This window comes from Macaca nemestrina, chromosome 2, assembly GCF_043159975.1.
Source record: "Macaca nemestrina isolate mMacNem1 chromosome 2, mMacNem.hap1, whole genome shotgun sequence".
Lineage (NCBI taxonomy): Eukaryota > Metazoa > Chordata > Mammalia > Primates > Cercopithecidae > Macaca > Macaca nemestrina.
This window is the reverse complement of record NC_092126.1, coordinates 40,765,730-40,785,693: the sequence shown is the minus strand read 5'-3', so window position 1 is coordinate 40,785,693 and position 19,964 is coordinate 40,765,730. Positions and strand designations below refer to the sequence as shown.

The following is a 19,964-nucleotide window of genomic DNA, read 5'->3' as shown; positions in this document are numbered from 1 at the left end:
CTTATATACAAGGTATTTTTTGCAGTACTGTTTTATAATAGCATAAGACTGGAAACAAACTAAATGCCCAACAATAGAGGACTGGATAAATAAATCTATGCACTAAAATACTATGCACTGTTTAAAAAAAAAAAAAAAAGAATGGGGGAGAGCCTTAGAGATATGTCAAGTGAACAGTATGTATGTATGATATGCTGTCATTTGTGTTTAAATATACAAACATATATATACACACACACACACAGGTCTACTTATATATGTATAGATTACCTCTGGGAGAGTACACAAGATTTTACATTATAGATAATATTTATTCTGGTTCTTACTTTACAGCAGTGTGAGAAGATCTGACAGATGTACTCCTGGGTATAGCGGGACCTGCTAAGCAGTGCCATGAGGTGTGGTATCACTGTGGCATCCTGGGGAAGGAGAACACAGCAACAAGAAACTCAGGCACCATGAGTACGTTTGATAAAACACAAAATATTTCCACGAGAAGGTAGTCAAACCTCTTATCTTAATGACAGTAAATCAAGTCTCCTTAAGGCACAGTGCAAAACAAAAGCAACGTGGCCATGAAAATTGTCTAGGTCAACAACAAAGAAAGAGGCTTCAATATTCATCCTTGATAGCAAAATATGGGAACAGGAAATTCTCAATAACTCTCTCAAAAATTGCCTACATCCTCATGATAAAATCATTTCAATAAGACGTGACAGAAATCAGTTCTGAAACCAAAATGTGAGGTAACTAGTACATTATGCACTAGTAAATAGTTTATAAGGAAGAATTTTTGTATAAAAACGAAATTTGAAAATTTTGATCTCCAAAACGTTAAGCACCAGTAACTACTAACAATCTCTCATAGAGACTGCAGTTAGCTATTTTCAATCTGTACAAGACGAGACAATTTACATGATTGGCAGCTTCTCAGGTACAGCCCACTCTCTGCCTATTGCTGACACTTAACAACCTATGTAGTAGCACAGAAAAAGAGAAAATAACCCACTCTGCTGCAAGTCTCTCCAAGAATTTCCTTTTATTTAGGATGCAGGCCAGGAGCGGTGGCTCATGCCTGTAATCCCAGCACTTTAGGAGGCCGAGGCGGGCAGATCACCTGAGGTCAGGAGTTTGGGACCAGCCTGACCAATATAGCAAAACCCTGTCTCTACCAAAAATACAAAAATTAGCCGGCCGTCATGGTGCATGCCTGTAATCCCAGCTACTTGAGAGGCTGAGACACAAGAATCACTTGAACCGGAGAGGCGGGGGTTGCAATGAGATTACGCCACTGCACTCCAGCCTGGGTGACAGAGCAAGACTCTGTCTCAGAAAACAAAAACAAAAACAACCAACGAAAGAATGCAGAAGGAATTAAAAGTTGAAAGGTATTTGGCTGGAACTACAGATAAAAAAGGAGACTTAGCTCAAGCTTCCTAATCAATGATATCACAAGAGCTATGCTTCTCAAGAAGGAATGTGCATGCAAATTCCCAGGAGATGTCCTTAATGTACAGACTCTGATACTGTAGGTTTGGGGTAGGATCCTGAGAGTCAGCTTCCAAATGAGGCTGATGCCACTGGTCCACAGACCATAATTTGAGGATCCTCACCAGAGACAACAGAGGGCAAAGAAAAAAACTTAAAAGAACACCCTTGTTGGGAGGAACAAGATTTGGGATTCTCCTCGGGAAAAAAAAGAATGCCCAAGATACATAAAAGCCAAGTAGGAAAACAGAAGGCTGCTGATTCCCTACAAGTAGAATATCTCCCCCATTTGTTAGTATAACCCTTTGTGTTTACACAAGTAGTTTAAAAACAAAATGGAAAACTTAGAAAACTTCAAAAAAGTCAGATACTAAGTGCACAGAAAGAAAAGGAAAATGTCAAGTGGGGGAAGGTGAATTGGGGTTTCACTGGCAGAGGACAGTGAAGTAGGTAGCAGCTAAGATAGAAAAGGCAAACAGAGGTAGATTAAAAAGCCTCTACTGGGCTCCTAAAGCTATGTCCACCTCCTTCCTTTTCTCTAATGTTCTCACATTCCTCACTTTCCCTTAGTCACAATAGCCCTCATCTCATTTCTTCACATCTGCCCCCTGTCAATTGTGTCTATATATCTACAGTTTACAGATTATTAAATAAGGCAAATAACAATTATTACATACAAAATTTGCCCAAAATCACCCATCTGATAAACACGATTTCAAACTAGAAATCCTGCTGTTTTTTTACTGGACTACCTACCCCATCTCTATTCTACTGCCTGAGTTGCTCAAACAGCTGGCCTCTACACACTCCAACTCATGGAAGTCAGTTAATTACACGGAAACACTATTGCTAGTTATTCCCCAATCCAACTCTTCACAAATTCTCCACTGTCTCTGAGGCATAAAATATTTGAGGCACAAAATTGAGATGGTTCATAATTTAGATACTCTAAATTTAACCTCCCTGGGTCTCAATTTTCTCATGTAAAACAGCTGGCATAGACCAGAATTTTCCAAATTGTGCACCAGGATCCATTAGTAGGTCATGAATCAGTTTAGAGTAAGATGGAAGGAGTTTAAATAGTTGGCCAGGACCAACTTCTCCCCTTATTATGGGATTGAGGGTAGGTGAGAAACTTCCAGGGTAAAAAAGACAGGTGACTGGCTTACTCTCTTTGCAAACATTACAATATGAACTACAGGAAAATAAACTGATATTTACTAAGTCCTCTATGGGATCCTTTGAGCAGGATGTTTACAGTAAACCAGCAGTTCTCAAAGAAAGAACTTTGAGAGCAGCAGCATCTAAGTTACTTGGAAATTTGTCAGAAATGCAAATTCTCAGGCCACACCCAAGACTCACTGGATCAGAAACTGGAGGTGGAGTCTAGCAATCCCTGTTTAACAAGCCCACCACATAATTCTAGTGCAACCTCAAACACTCTATAGATTTATGAGGCATGACTCCCTGAAGAATGTCACATAAAACCATGAGGTATAAAATAAAGACATTAGGCCAGGAGCGGTGGCTCATGCCTGTAATCCCAACACTTTGGGAGGCTTAGGCGGGCGGAGGTCAAGAGTTCGAGACCAGCCTGGCCAACATGGTGAAACCCCGTCTCTACTAAAAATACAAAAAAAAATTAGCCGGGCATGGTGGTGCACATCTGTAATTCCACCTACCTGGGAGGCTAAGGCAGGAGAATTGCTTAAACCTGGGAGGTGGAGGTTGCAGTGAGTCGAGATCGAGCCACTGCACTCCAACCTGGGCAACAGTGCAAGACTCCATCTCAAAAATAAATTTAATTTAATTTAATTAAAAAAAAATATATATATATATGTTTCATACTGTAGGTGCTCCCTACTGTGTGAGGTGACCCATAAATCTCACCTACTGACCACCTTATGTATCATTAAGGGCCAGAAGAGTATGTGTCTGATGTAGGAAGGACAGACTAGGCAGCCATGTGACATGTCTCCTCTCCATGCTTGCTTTGCCTCTTCCTCTTGATTACTTATAGTCTTGAAACATTTATAAAGCCTGATTCTGGATAAGATCTCTGACTCCTGTGTGTATAATCTGACAATATGATTCGTTGTGTTAGCTCAGATAATCACAATCACCATTTTTTTAAAGAATGAAAAATGATGGCATAGAAACCAGAAGGCATTACATCTGTGGAAATATGTCATGAAACTTGTCTTAGGATTCTTTCACATACACATACATACATGCACACATATACACACACATATACAAATTGACATGTATAGTGAGGCAGGGGAAAATATGCTTCTTGCTGTGAACTGTGAATAAGAGTGTTTAAAAATATTGGCCTAGGGGCCGGGCGCGGTGGCTCAAGCCTGTAATCCCAGCACTTTGGGAGGCCGAGACGGGCGGATCACGAGGTCAGGAGATCGAGACCATCCTGGCTAACACGGTGAAACCCTGTCTCTACTAAAAAAAATACAAAAAACTAGCCGGGCGAGGTGGCAGGCGCCTGTAGTCCCAGCTACTCGGGAGGCTGAGGCAGGAGAATGGCGTAAACCCGGGAGGCAGTGAGCTGAGATCCGGCCACTGCACTCCAGCCTGGGCGACAGAGCGAGACTCCGTCTAAAAAAAAAAAAAAAAAAAAAAAAAAAATTGGCCTAATTATCAGTAAGAAAGCCCCATGTAAAGTGACTGTAATTTACAATAATCTATTGTATATTGAAAAATAGCTAGAAGAGGCCGGGCGCAGTGGCTCACACGCCTGTAATCCCAGTACTTTCAGAGGCTGAGGCAGGAGAATCACTTGAACTCAGGAGGCAGAGGTTGCAGGGCCAAGATTCCTCCACTGCACTCCACCCTGGGTGAGAGAGACTCCATCTCCAAAAAAAAAAAAAAAAGCCAGAAGAAAAGAATTTGGGCCAAGCACAGTGTCTCATGCCTTCCTCTCCACTTCTCTAAGTCTTATCCATTATTCAAAACCCAGATTAAATTTTAGCTTCTCTGCAAAGCCTACTCTGCTGGATTTCAACTGAAAGTCAGCTGAACTCCCTATCATTCATCTAGCGTAAAATAAACTTCTCTTAAGTTCTACGTACAGAGAGATAAAAATGGGTCTTTTTAAAAATAGCTTGTAAATTCCTCAAAGTCTGAGACCGTCTTTCACTTTCTTGCAAAGCTGAGAGCATCTGATATTTGGAAATAAGCAAGAACTTTATTCATGTACTTATTTAGAGACAGAGTCTGCCCTGTCACCCAGGCTGGAGTAGGGTGGTGTGATCTCAGATCACTGCAACGTCTCCTCCTGGGTTCAAGTGATTTTCATGGCTCAGCCTCCCCAGTAGCTGGCATTGCAGGCATGTGCCACCATGCCTGGTTAATTTTTGCAGTTTTAATAGAAATGGGAGTTTCACCATGTTGGCCAGGCTGGTCTCGAACTCCTGGCCTCAGGTAATATATCCACCTTGAACTCCTAAACTGCTAGGATTACAGGCGTGAGCCACCATACCCAGCTGAGACTTTTATCATTTTTTATTTTTAGTGACAGGATTTCACTCTGTCACCTAGGCTGAGGTGCAGGGGCACCATCACAGCTTACTATAACCTCAAACTCCTAGGCTCACGCAATCCTTCCACTGCAGTCTCATGAGTAGCTAGGACTATAGGCATGCATCATTGCACCAGGCTAATTTATTTTTATTTTTTTCTTGTAGAGATGGAGTCTTGTTGCCAGGCACGGTGGATCACGCCTGTAATCCCAGCACTTTGGGAGGCTGAGGTGGGTGGATCACGAGGTCAGGAGTTCAAGACCAGCCTGGCCAAGATGGTGAAACCCCATCTCTACTAAAAATACAAAAAATTAGCCAGGCATGGTGGCACACACTTGTAATCCCAGCTACTCCAGAGGCTGAGGCAGAGAATTGCTTAAACCTGGGGGGGAGTGGAGGTTGTAGTGAGCTGAGATCGTGCCACTGCACTCTAGCCTGGGCAACAGAGTGAGACTCCAACTCAAAAAAAAAAAAAAAAGAGAGAGATGGAGTCTTGTTATGTCATTCTGGTTTGTCTTGAACTCCTGGCCTCAAGCAATCCTCCCACCTCAGCCTCCCAAAGCACTGGGATTACAGGTGTGAGCCACCATGCCCAACTGAGACTTTTTTACATAACACAGTTAGGATAAGTCTGAAGATGCTAAGCAAATTAGGAGTAGGCTGTTAGTGAAATGTAACTACTGTCTCAAATACATCTAAAACTCACTGTATACAGTAGCTCCTCTGGAGTGACAGGACTGGTGAAGATGGTACGCAGGCATCGGAGGCAAGCTTCAATAAACTTCAGGTCTGGGGACAGTAGTCCTATTAACAGAAACTAGATTTAGGACTAATCCTTTCAACCAGTATTTAAAGCACTGCAAACTGATTCTCAGCCTTACTTGAGCAAAAATGGCTTCCCTACGTACCTTGCAATAAGGCAGGGATAATATGGCAGTCCAGTAGAGACTTGACATTGTTTTCAGTACCCATAGCAAGACTTCCCAACACCACTGCACATTCAGTTTTCAGCTCTGTGCTTGAGGTTTCTTGCTGAAGCAAGTACAACAATCTAAAAAGAAGGAAATTAATAAACAAAGAGACTAAAAAATGTAAACAAGACTCAATATGACCAAAAAAGGCTGTGTGGTCCACATACTAAAAATACGGTTGGTTGAGTTTATATGAATCGAATGGTCATTTGTTTATCTCATCTGCTAATTAAAGAAACATCTGGAAAAATCTAGAAGAGGTTTTGAAAACAAGAACTATCATATTCTCAGGGTTTATAAAAAGTGTAAATCTGAAAGTTGTCTACAAGTGGTCTCTGGAGAAACAGCATCATCGAGTCCACGTCATCTACCACTTCCTGTTGGGTCTCCAAAATATGAAGACTCTCAATGCCATGTGCTGCCAGATCTTAAATTCAAACTACAAACAATACTGCTCTGAATCCAGAGCAGTGGTGCAGAGTTTGTAGAGATCGAGCCCAGAGGGAATATTCAGAGCCCTTGTGCAGCTCCTCAAGCAAGGGAAATTTCTTCTTTCTCCACTTCTCATTTGGAAAATGAAGACATCCTCTCATTTCCACTCCAGCCCAGCTTGCCAAACAAATACTCCCCAAACCCTAACCTGTCTCCACTTATAACCATCTACCTTATGTTCTAAGATAGGACCCTCATGCTCCATAAAGTACTATTTATATATACCAAACATAAATCCCCTAAGAAAGGCTGCTGACAGCTTTACAGTTACTAAAGTATACATTTGAGGGTGGTGAGTTAAAACATTTAAACCATTAATTCTGTTTCAAAACCAGAAAATAAGGAGGAAAAAAAAAAATAATAAATAATTCTGAATGAAAAGCTAACAGCAATTGCACAGAAAACTAGCTCTGAGGAGCAAAAGTAAAGAGGAAGTTACATAACTGTCATTGCCTGCCTAAAGGACGCTTATTAGGTCACCAAAAGAAGAAATTAAACTTCCTAAACTTCCTACATTAACTTAAAAAACAGCAAATTGTTAAAATGAAACTGGATTAAAAATCAAGCAGGGTTTTTTTCCTTTAACTTCAACAAGGTCTTAAGACTCCTAATAAATTACCCACTCACACAAAAAACTGCCAAGGCTCTAAGGAAATGGAGAAGAAAGTATTAGGCTGCTGTACATTGCGTATGTACCTAACAAACCCTTTTATCGTCAGGTCAAAGGTCTTCCAAGTATTAACACATTCACTTCTTATTACATTCTCTGTTACTTTATAATTTTTTTCCTTAGAGATGGTGTAAATACTTACGCTTATTTTTAAAAATAGGATTTATTTTAAGAATTAAATAGACAATACAGGAAAAAATGGGTTCTATTATTGAAAGTAAGAAATACATTAGAAATTAGTATGAATGGCAAGAAAGGGGTGAGACAGCAAACATACCTTGGAACAGCTCCTAAAACAATGAGATTGGCTTTCTGCTTGTTGTTTCCAATTACAGCATTTTTCATGTCTCTGAATTAAGGGGAAAAAAAAATAAAGTATGTTGAGATAGCACTGAAAAAAATCAAAGATCATTCTACTTCATTATGCAATATCTCAGATTTGACAAAGTAAAAGCACTAACCTTTTTTCATCTAAAGTACTAACGAAGGGATAGAGATAGGTGCAGAGTGAACGTGGGGGCTGTAAAACAGGCAAGTATTGTAGAAAGTGAGAGATATCCTGAGTACCGGCAAAATACTTCCAGTACAGAATTGAGTTCTTTTAAAAAGGGTACCTACCAATTCTTTGGATATAAAGGAATGTAGGCCACTTTCCCACTCAGCTCTGGGAGTAGGGAGTGAGTTAAACAAACAACAACAACAACAACAACAAAAAAAAAAAACAGCCCACAGAACATTATCTCCTTGTTTCAAGGATTACACGTTGTTCACTTTTTTCTTTTTTTTCTTGATGTCTTTGTTTTATTTCTTATAATTTCATTTTATCTGCTTTATTGTCTTACTAACTGTACTCCTTTGTTGTTTTCCAATGCATCTTTTAAGTTATCACAGTCAGTCTTCAAGTGATATTAGCCCATTGCATATGTATTTTAAGAGCCTCACGTATGTATTTCCATTTTCCCATTCATTTTTTGGGCTGTTGTTATATAATATTTTTAAATTGCTTAGAAACAACATAATACATTGTTACTATTTTTGCTTAAGCAAAATTATCTCTTAAGGAGATTAAAAAAATAACAACAAATCTTTTACATTTCTCAGATATTCAGGTGTTTTTTATTCTAGCTACACAGAGCACTATACTTCACCAGGAGCAAAACTCTATTCCACAATAAGAGAACCTCTACCACTGATCAATTGGCTCACAAATTTGTGGTTGGTTCAAAAGGAAATGTAGAGAAAAAATAAATAGCTCAAAATAAACCCAGTACTACCAATAAAATCTTTAAAAAAATACTTCCCCGGCTGGGCGTGCTGACTTACACCTGTAATCCCAGCTCTTTGGGCGGTCTAGGCAGGCAGATTGCTTGAACTCAGGAGTTTGAGACCAGACTGAACAACATGGTGAAACTCCATCTCTACAAATAATACAAAAATTAGCCAGTTGTGGTGGCATGCACTTGTCGTCCCAGCTACTTGGGGGGCTAAGGTGGGAGGATCACTTCAGCCAGGGAGGTGGAGGTTACAGTGAGCAGAGATCAGACTGCACTCCAGTCTGGGCGCCAGAGCGAGACTCCATCTCCAAAAAAAAAAAAAAAAAATCAACAAATAAATGTTAGAGTCAGCATATATTTCTAACACCAATCATATTTACTGGCGTTAAAGAACCTGGTAACAATTAATCCTTGTCTCCAATTGCCTTTTTTGATCATTGCAGAAAAATACTGCAACAACTAGTGATGTGTTAAAAGCAGATTTTCCCTACAAGTTTCTGAATGGCATTTTTACAAGTCGAGCCAAACACTGAGAATGCCTGGTTTTTCTTTCATTAGCTCAGTGCCTGAGGGTATGGCTTTTTTTCAAGGCCTGACCTATCCCTCTGTAAAGTATCCCTCAGATCTTCTATATGGTTTTCAAGAAATAAGTAGCAATTTTTTTGTTGTTGTTTATGGGACTGAACTGAATGAAGTTTACTGAGGTTGTTAGCAAGTTCTGACACATGAATATAAAGCTATATGATATCAAAGGCTCAATTAGCAAAGTTAAAGTTAGTAAGAGATTGTATTTCTAAGCTCCTGCATCCTCATGGAGGCCTGTTTTCTTTAGAGGCTTTAGTTCATAATCATCAGCATATGGACCTTAACCTACCAGCTTGTTGTTTACTTTCATCATCTCCCTTTCTCTTAATGTGTTCTGCCTATACTAATGCAGCACATTCATTTGTCCAGCCCATCTAGAGTCTGTGTAGGCTAAGTGCCATTCTGAGTGCTTTCTATTCCAGAACTCCCAACCCTAATATTTCCACAGTTTTTCCTCTCCATTCTTCTTAATTAAGCAGAAATGAGGGGTCCCTGGCCGGGCGCGGTGGCTCAAGCCTGTAATCCCAGCACTTTGGGAGGCCGAGACGGGCGGATCACGAGGTCAGGAGATCGAGACCATCCTGCCTAACACGGTGAAACCCCGTCTCTACTAAAAAATACAAAAAACTAGCCGGGCGAGGTGGTGGGCGCCTGTAGTCCCAGCTACTCGGGAGGCTGAGGCAGGAGAATGGCGTAAACCCGGGAGGCGGAGCTTGCAGTGAGCCGAGATCGCGCCACTGCACTCCAGCCTGGGTGACAGAGCCAGACTCTGTCTCAAAAAAAAAAAAAAAAAAAGAAATGAGGGGTCCCTAACATTACCAAATGAACCCATTCCCAACATCTGAAACCATGCCATGTTTTTATAGACAAGAGCAAACAAAAACCCCTCAAACCCAAATTTTCTAATTCTCTTAATAGTTTTACAAAAAGGACATGAAGGAGGTAACTGATGGCAATAGAGGAAATGTCACCTAAAGAGAACACAATAAAATGGAACAATGTCTAAAGAAAAAGATTCTCGCTCTGGTTTTAGTAAGTAAATATACCTGTGCTAGATAAGAAAAAACGATGTTAATAAATTCTATTCAATTGTTGCTATAAAGGAATGCTAGATCACTTCTATGAAGAATTAAAATCAAAAGGATTAATTAACAGGATTAAGGAATCAATTTCAGATGACAACATTCAGCCATCTAGATGAAACTTCTTTCAGTTCCCAGAGTGCAGTTATTCTTTCTCTGTCATCTCCTTATCCCCTCTCTCATACTTTCCTCTGGCTAGCTTTACTCATCCTTCAGGTCTGAGTGTCACTTCCTCCAGGAAGCATGCCCTGAAACTCCCAGGTCAGGGTTAGGTGTCCCTCCTAGTTGCCCTCTATCATAATACAATCATCACTTTGTTAGGATAAAAGTCTATCTCCTCTTCAGAGGCAAGAAAGCCAATCTCACCTGGAAATATCGGAGAAGTTACTGTCAGCAGATCATTAATTATAGTGATTCTAGATATCCATTATTTTTGTAAAATGCAAATTCACAGCTATCGTCCAAGATGGGAACACAACACTATCCCAGATTTCTATATTACCTTCAAATTTACAAAGCATTCCATATCCACTACTTAATTTCATCTTCATCATAACCTTGAGTAATATTAACTCCATTTTACAGAGGAGAAAGCTACAACGCAGGATTGGGGTTTTTCAGAACCCAATATTAAATGACAGAGCCAGTCTCAACACATGTCTTTTATGCCAACTGTTTTTTCCATTACCACCAGGACATCAGGCATTGACAACGAACCAATGGAAAAGACAAATGAATTCAGTAAATTCATCATCTTTTTCCTTCTGTGTTTTAATGTTACATTTTTATACAAAACAAAAGTGTTTCTAACTTTTAGTCAGACACCCTTTCCCTGCAGACCAAAAGAATGTCATCTCATGCCCACTAACTTTTAATGTTGGGGAAAATGCTCTACTTACTTCTACTGAAATTCAACAACTAGTTTTTGAGCTCAGCATTGTGCTAGTCTCTATGAAGCATATGAAAGTATCACACAATGGGATGCCTGGTCTGAGGAGTTCACAATATCCTTGGAGTGGCAAAAATAACACTATCAATGTAAGTCAGTACTAAATTATAAACTGAGTGTTTATAAGGTCAAGAAAAGTAGATGCTCAATAAGCTTAAAAGATTTTGAGCAATGGTTAAGAACTAAGATAAACCTTAGAATAGAACTTGGACAAGCAGATGGGAGGGCAAAAGGAGAAATCGTTCATACAAGACCATATTGGAAATGAAAATGGCATGTTCCTGGGGCACTACAAGGAGCCTGAATTGAAAAACAAGTTCGCTTTAGAGTGGCATGGAACATAAAGTTAGAAAAGTGATAGGGAGATGAGACAAACTAAAGGGAGATGGATTGAGGAGCAATCATATTTCTGATCACAGAAGGGACATGAAGGAAGCAGTGACTAAGGAAAATAAGCTGAATGTGAAATGGATTGGAAGGCTTATAATACTAGTTAAGAGGGACAATTAAGTGGCTGATGCCCCCCTTGTGATCTCCAGATCTCCTATTCTTATCTTTAAAATAGCATTCACCAGGTAAACTATCATGGATGGTCTCTTTAGTTATTTGACTATTTCATTAGATTTTTGGACCCTCCAGAGCACTGACTACATTATTCACCTTTATATACCCCCATACTAGCACAATGCTTGGTACTAGGCAGGCACTCAATAAATGTTTGTTGAAGGAATTAATCAATCCATCTAGGTATCTGGTTATACAAAACTGATTAGTGGAGCAGCCAAAGGAATCATTAATACAAAGGTCATTTTGAGGAAGCAGTTAACAAGATGATTTAATAGGTACAAAAATGTGTTACGTGACATGTCTTGAGTGACTACTTCATGTCTGGGCACATGGGTGAAGGAAACAACAGAAAGCTTAGAGAAGAAATCTCTTAACAAGACAAGGATTGATTCTGACTTTGTACACACTGAATTATCTTTGAGGTGAGATAAGAATAAATAAGCCTTGGGGATATCCCACTTTTCGGGAGTGGGAGAAAAGAAGTCAATATTAAGATGTTACAAACATGCACTTCTTGAGAAAGATTTTCAGCTAAAATCTGGCTAGAATCTTAAATTTGCATGCTAATAAATGGACTTGATAAGCTCCCACATTTACATGGAGGTTAAACTTTCTACTTTACTTTCTTTGCTCTCAAAGAGATTTTTAGTGTGGCAGAGAAAAAGGGCTTGAATATTAAAATGTACAGTGCCTACCACAGCATATGTCTAAATTAGAACATTATAAGGGTGATGAAAACCAAGACAAAAAGCGCTGTAAGTTGCTATTAAAATTACAGAAAAAGTAAAAAAAAAAAAAAAAAAAAAAAAAAAAAGGATCTAGACCTGCTGGAAAAACAATTTCAGTCAATCAAGTATGAATATATTTATTTCTAAACGGTCAAAAATAGCATATATTTTAACTGAAAACCTAATATCACCTAAAAACAAAATTATCTTTAAAAGTATTGAAGACTGGAGACTCAAGCTAAAAATCAATTACAGTCATGCTTCACTTAACGACGAGGACATGTTGTTTGACGACGGGGATATGTTCCAAGAAATGCATCATTAGGCAACTTTGTCCCTGTGTGAACATCATAGGGTGTACTTACACCAACTAGATGGTATAGCCTACTACACACTTAGACTATATGGTATAGTTTATTGCTCGTAGGCTGCAAACATGTACAGCATGTTACTGTACTGAATAATGCAGGCAACTGTAACACAATGGTAGGTAATGTGTATCTAAGCATATTTAAATACAAAATACAGTATTATATTCTTACCGGGTCACTGACTTTAACTGTCTTTAACTGAAACATCATTGCGTAGTGCATGACTATATTTTCATTTTGAACCAGTATTACTTTTCACGTACCTGAAGGCAGCTCTTTTCTGCTTCATATTTGGAATACTCTGTATTTATTTCTGGTCTAACTAGTATAAAGTAGCCCAAAACCACACTGGATACTAAAACTATAATCTGAGTATAAAGTTTAATCTACTTATGAAAACTTGCTGTTTATAAAACATTCATTTGTAAAATAAGGGAAAAAACACATATTTGTGGGTAACTAGAATAAGGGCAACATGGTAAACAACTTACATTATTTGGACTGTGAGAATCACAAACATACACACTGCTCTGTCCCTATAATTGTAATTATCATGACATTTTTTGGAGAATTAACATCCAGACATACAAGTATGGTAACTTTTCTATTATCATACATGGTTAAGGCATGAGGTATATTCATATTCCAACTAAAGTTATATGACAATTAATTCCATTGTCATTACTGAATTGCCAATTTTAGGAATTAGCTAATGATGATCTATTATTCAAATTAAAGTTATTTTTATCATAAGGCTTTGATTCAAGAGGCACTTGGAAAATTTATAGCAAAATTCAGCTCAAATCAACTTAGGCATTTACTGAATATCAACTACATGTATAAACTGAAAAAACAGAATTGACTGTAATTTAGTTCATTCTTATAAACAAATTACTCTGTGATGTAGATTTTTGGAATATATGTAGTTTCAGATATAGTTCTGATCTGTATAAAACCATGAAAAGCAGCACTTTGGAAGGCCGAGGCAGGCAGATCACAAGGTCAGGAGTTCAAGACCAGCCTGGCAGGCCGGGCGCGGTGGCTCAAGCCTGTAATCCCAGCACTTTGGGAGGCCGAGACGGGTGGATCACGAGGTCAGGAGATCGAGACCATCCTGCCTAACACGGTGAAACCCCGTCTCTACTAAAAAATACAAAAAACTAGCCAGGCAAGGTGGCGGGCGCCTGTAGTCCCAGCTACTCGGGAGGCTGAGGCAGGAGAATGGCGTGAAACCGGGAGGCGGAGCTTGCAGTGAGCTGAGATCCGGCCACTGCACTCCAGCCTGGGCGACAGAGCGAAGACTCCGTCTCAAAAAAAAAAAAAGACCAGCCTGGCCAACATAATGAAACCCCACCCCTACTTAAAAAAAAAAAAAAAAAAAAATTAGCCGGGCATGGTAGCGTGCACCTGTAATCCCAGCTACTCAGGAGGCTGAAGCAAGAGAACTACTTGAACCTGGGAGGCAGAGGTTGCAGTGAGCCGAGATTGCGCCATTGCACTCCAGCCTGGATGACAGAGCAAGACTCCATCTCAAAAAAAAAAAAATTTAAAAAACACCATGAAAAGTTTACTGTAAATATTTAATCTTCTTTCCATAGCATTTTATGGTTTCTTAATGACAAGTGAATACATAATTTTGAAAATTAAATGCTGGCTCCAAAATTAGGATATTTAATGTATTTAACTCTGTTTTATCAATGTATGATTACAAATCACCTTACATTCTCCAAAAATGAAGAGTAAAATCTACCAAAATATTTTGGTAGATATTAACACTTTAAATATAGTTAATCATTCCAAAGAACATAAAAAATGTGTTAGAACTGTATGGAACAATATGGCAGCATACAGTTAAGTGTTTCATACATTTGAAAAGATATATATGCCGGGCACGGTGGCTCATGCTTATAATCTCAGCACTTTCAGAGGCCGAGGCAGGTGGATCATGAGGTCAGGAGATCGAGACCATCCTGATTAACACGGTGAAACCCCGTCTCTACTAAAAATACAAAAAATTAGCCGAGCGTGGTGGCATGTGCATGCAGTCCCACCTACTCAGGAGGCTGAGGCAGGAGAATCACTTGAACACAGGAGGCAGAGGTTGCATTGAGCCAAGACCACGCCACTGCACTCCAGCCTGGGTGACAGAGTGAGACTCTGTCTCAAAAAAAAAAAGAAAAGAAAAGAAAAGAAAAGATATATACACATATGCATACAAATATATAGTATTGATGTTCAAAGTTAGTATCACATAGACATACGTATACAAACAGCTTATCTGTCTGCAAGTAAAGACTATGTTAATTTGATTTAATCATTCCTGGATAATCCTGCCTACCGAATTCTCTGACCAAATTCTGTCTCAGAATATATAGTTTTAAACAAGTAAGACGCAGACCACTCTATCACATTTGGTATTAAGGTCACTTTTGTGTATGTTTACCCATAACCCTCAAAAATAACTGATTAAGACCGGGGGGGCACAGTAATCCCAACACTTTGAGAGGCCGAGGTGGGAGGATCACTTGAGGTCAGGAGTTCGAGAACAGCCCCGCCTGGCTAACAGGGCAAAACCCTGTCTCTACTAAAAATACAAAAATTAGTTGTGCATGGTGGCGGGCACCTGTAATCCCAGCTACTCAGGAAGCTGAGGCAGAACTGCTTGAACCCAGGAGCCAAAGGTTACAGTGAGTTCAGATCACGTTGCTGCACTGCAGCCTGGGTGACAGAGCGAGACTCCATCTCAAAACAAAACAAAACAAACTGATTAAATGTATTAGGAGGAGAAATTTTTTTAATTTTTTTTGGAATACTTACTTTCAATTATTCTAAAACTTAACCCTTTAACTTAAAAGTTCTCAAAACCCAAAGGCTTCATTTTACGGAATTATAAATTCATTTTATGGGAACTCTTATCTTTAGCTCACTCAAGAAAATGGAACCTGTCTACATTCTACTGAAACCAGAGATACAAAATTTCCTGGAGCTAAGAGAATTAAATAATCATTACCAAAATAAACTCATATCATCAGTACATTAAAATGCTTCAGAAGACACTTTAGAAGTGGATTCTTGGTGGGGGAAAAAAAAATCACATGATTCTGCAGCATCCACAAGTGCCTGACAATTCACCAGAGGTCTAGTCGAGCTTTCTAATTCTATTAAACTCTGAAACTACAAAGCTAGCTACACTGGCTTATATCAACTTTTGCTCTTCAACTTAGCAATATCAACAAAGGGCCATGTAGAGATATCTGCTAACCTTTTTTTTTTAAACAAAACAAAAACAACTCTGTCACACAGGCTGGAGTGCAGTGGCATAATCTCGGCTCACTGCAACAACCTCCACCTCCTGGGCTCAAAGGATCCTCCTACTTCAGCCTTGCAAGTAGTGGGGACTACAGGCACGTACCACCATGCCTGGCTAATTTTTTAATTTTTATTTTTGTAGAGACAGGTTTCACCATGTTTTCCAAGCTGGAACTCCTGGGTTCAAGTGATCCGCTCACCTTGGCCTCCCCACAGTACTGGGATTACAGGCATGGGCCACCATGCCTGGCCTCTGTTAATCTTTTCATTGAAATTCACTAACATGAAAACCAGATCAAGTGCTCTAATTTTGTTATGTTAAAAAAAAAAAAAAAAAAACAGTGTTTAAGTAGCTTTCACTCATGATTTACAAAATCATATGAACAGTTATTCTTCTTCAAGTATGAGATTTTACATGGTGGAACCAATACTATAATAACTTCACCAAAAAAGGCCCTGCAATTTTTTAAGTCACATGCAGATCTCCATATTACAGGAAGCTCAGAATTTGCAATGCAGGGTACTTTAACTGACATACCTACTCTCTGTTGTAGTTGCAAAGGCTACAGTTTATGACCTACACAGTGACTTCCCTCTTCTTTCAGCTCATATCTTACCTATTCAGTTATGCACATGGAATTTTGCTCTTTTAGAGATAAGGACCTGATTTTGTATTCAAACCTTTTACACAACAGGACCATTCAAGTTTATGCTAACTATTGTGCTACTATCAAAGTTATCTCTACGTAACTCCACATTCTTCAACAATTGAAAATTAAGCAGTTCTGATGCTTAATGTTATTTTTCAACAAGGCATACTCACTGACTAGGTAAAATGGTCCACTGTGATGTGAGCTATCTACAAAGAAGTTCCCCATATTTTTGGGTAGAGCTATAGCTCTAACTCAGCTAGTAGATTAGCTGTAGACTATGATGAAGAATCATTATTCATCTTTAATCTGATTTTGCTTTACCTGCTAGTATGTTATACATGTTCACAATCTTATCTATCTTCAAGATAGGGTCTCACTGTGTTGCCCAGGCAGGATTTGAACTCTAGGCTCCAGCAATCTTCCCGACTCAGCCTCCCAAGCAACTGTTACTACACATGCCTTCCACCATGCCTCGTATATGTTCATAACATTTACTGAGAAAAATCAAATTTAATAGAGGCAGAAAAATAAAACTCTGGTTAGCTTGTAGTCAAAGCTACAATTTTTGTCAATTATTTTATGTCCCTTCAATTAAATATTTTGGACTTAATGATATTTCAGCCTCTACCTTTTCCTTCCCTAAAATTAATAGGCTACCTTTGGTTGTTTATACTCTGTGCCCATCTTTCTACCTACCAATTTTGGTCTAGTAATGGTCTCTGTGTGACTTAATGATGACAGTGAGGTATATAAAAATCAAAAAATTGGTCAACTCTCTTTTCCTAAATATCATTTTCATTCCCTTTTTCTATACATATTGTATTAAACAAGATTACTTCGGTTGGGCACAGTGTCTAATGTCTGTAATCCCAGCACTCTGGGAAGCCGTGGCAGGTGGATCACCTGAGGTAGGGAGTTTGAGATCAGCCTGACCAACATGGAGAAACCTCGTCTCTACTAAAAATACAAAATTAGCCGAGCGTGGTGGTGGGCGCCTGTAATCCCAGCTACTCGGGAGGCTGAGGCAGGAGAATCACTTGAACCCTGGAGGTGGAGGTTGCAGTGAGCCGAGATCGCGCCATCGCACTCCAGCCTGGGCAACAAGAGTGAAACTCCGCCTCAAAAAAAAATATATATATATATATTAAAGACAGATAATGTTGAAAATAATTCACTTTTCATTCTCTTGACCACGTACAATTAATTTTCAGACAGTGACAAAGTTTAAGAAAGAAATCATAAAGAATAAATATTTCTATCTGGAGAAAAGGAAGCTTTATCAAATCACACTACACATATCTCCATAAGATCAGTATTACTCTGAAATAAAGTGAAAAAATATTGGGTGATCTGTCCCCTTCAAACTATAAACAGATTTTAGTATTTTAAGTAGCAATCACGTTTACTACAATGTGTTATCACTCACATTCTCCTGTCTGAGTCAGGAATTTTAGTCCCCCTCTCACTTCTACTTTAGTTTGAACTGTCTCCTCTGTTTTTTTCCCCCTTTCTCTTCTTTGAGGAGAATTATCTTTTTTAAGTTGTTTTAAATTGGGGCTAATAACAACTAACCACCTAAGTGCCAAATGATCCACAATGTATCAGACATTGAATTTTATAATTCTGATTTAATTCTCACATCAACTTGGCAATATGGGCAGTGTTATCTTATCTTTACAGATGATAAAATTGAGGCTCAATGAAATTACAAAGTTTGTCCAAGCAAACAGCTAGCAAGGGACCATACTAGAAAATGTCGTTATCAGGAATTCAATCCACTGTTGTCCAACTCCAAAGCCCATGCTCTTTCTACTCTACCATTCCTTCACACAAACATTTCTTTATGCCTACCTGACAGCTAATTAGGTCTCAGACTGGTAGTTTTTCAAAAGACACTAAGGCTATCAAACTACATTTTAGCTGCTTGGTCATAATTCTGTCTTTCCCACTTTTATCGTTTGGTATTTTATCAATTTTTGAAAAACTACAGTGTTCTTTGGTAAGTAAAAAATTTCTCAAAGTGACAACATTCGAATCAGCTACTCATATCAGATAGAGAATTCTACAAGTCTATCACACAGAATCCTTGATTACTAAACTTAGCTTTCCCCTAAACATGGTAGCAGTGATATCATCTTTTAATACCATTTATTGAACACTTAATAAGTCTAACATTCTCAACTATTTATTGAGAAATTTTAAGTAATATTTAGAATTATCTATATACAGAGCTATCTGGTTGCATGTGGAGAGTATCTGTCCAAGGAAGAGTGTTAAGTTAAACCTGCCCCCTTGACTAACTTGTGTGTGTAGGTACAACCCAAACTGATTTATTTAATAGATGGATTTAATAAACCATTTTTCCTCGTAATAATTAAACTAGTCTAAAAAGGAGTGATTAAATAATTATAAAGTCTCCTGCTTAAGGGGACAAAGACAAAGTTAACATAATGAGAACACTAGAAACACCACCGTTTTTTGTAAACTGAGAGGCCATAAAAGTAAAGTGTCAAGTATCTCGGGTAGATCCTAACCAGCTTCTCACCTTCCCTTGCAGCTCAATTTGAATAGCCAAGCAGTTTTACAGCACTTTTATCTTACCTCCCTTTATAAATTCACAACTCCAAAGCCTACAATGCCTTTGGGGAAAGAGGTTTTAAGAACTGCAGTCTGAAGAAACTTGTATAAACAAAGCATCCTAGCCTTGCCATGGCTGAGCACAAGTTAAAGTACTATTTGGCTGACGATGCTTATGGGATTAGAGAAAAAGAATGAGGCCTCCCTCACTGGCGCCCTCACCATTACCCAAACGTATCTTGACCCTTTTTTGTGTCTTTCTTCCCACAGACACAGTTCAGGCCTGTGGATCCTTCACACTTCCCAACTCCATGATGAGCCTTAGTCTAGACCTTCCTCCTTAGAACTAATGTGCTAAGAGTATGATAATCTGAAACTCAAATGAAAGGGAATAAATCTGAAACCTTATCCTATTTGCTTCTCTTAATTTTTTAAGAGCATAATTACCTCTGGTATGTGGCTTAAAAATGTTTCCTCTCATTAAACATGAAATTTTGGAGGAAAAAAGGCATTAAGGTTATTAAGAGTTTAAATTTTCTGATAGCTTTCTAAATTCTAAATTTAAAACATCATCAGGAGACTCAATCTTGGTGACAGTTAATGAGTTAACCAAAAACAAAACAAAAAACCCTACTGGTTTATTCAAAAACATTTTTTTTAATGTGAAACAAGCATTCTACAAAAAAATGAAGCTAACCATGTCAGTTAACAA

At 38.7% G+C, this 19,964-nt stretch overlaps 1 protein-coding gene across 9 annotated transcripts in view; it reads right to left on the bottom strand.

Annotated features, from left to right (window-relative positions):
- The window catches only part of LOC105469939 (armadillo repeat containing 8), a 113,337-nt gene that overhangs the window by 70,111 nt on the left and 23,262 nt on the right, over window positions 1-19,964 (bottom strand). For 7 of the 9 annotated variants that reach the window (XM_024789175.2, XM_011721566.2, XM_011721572.3 and 4 more), the window contains 4 exons: window positions 7,435-7,506; window positions 5,933-6,075; window positions 5,731-5,828; window positions 327-419 (listed from right to left, as the gene is read on the bottom strand). In XM_024789175.2, coding sequence (XP_024644943.1) covers window positions 327-419; window positions 5,731-5,828; window positions 5,933-6,075; window positions 7,435-7,506 — 406 coding nt within the window. The remainder of the gene's footprint in view (window positions 1-326; window positions 420-5,730; window positions 5,829-5,932; window positions 6,076-7,434; window positions 7,507-19,964) is intronic. The other 2 variants (XM_011721568.3, XM_011721573.3) reach the window with 1 other exon arrangement.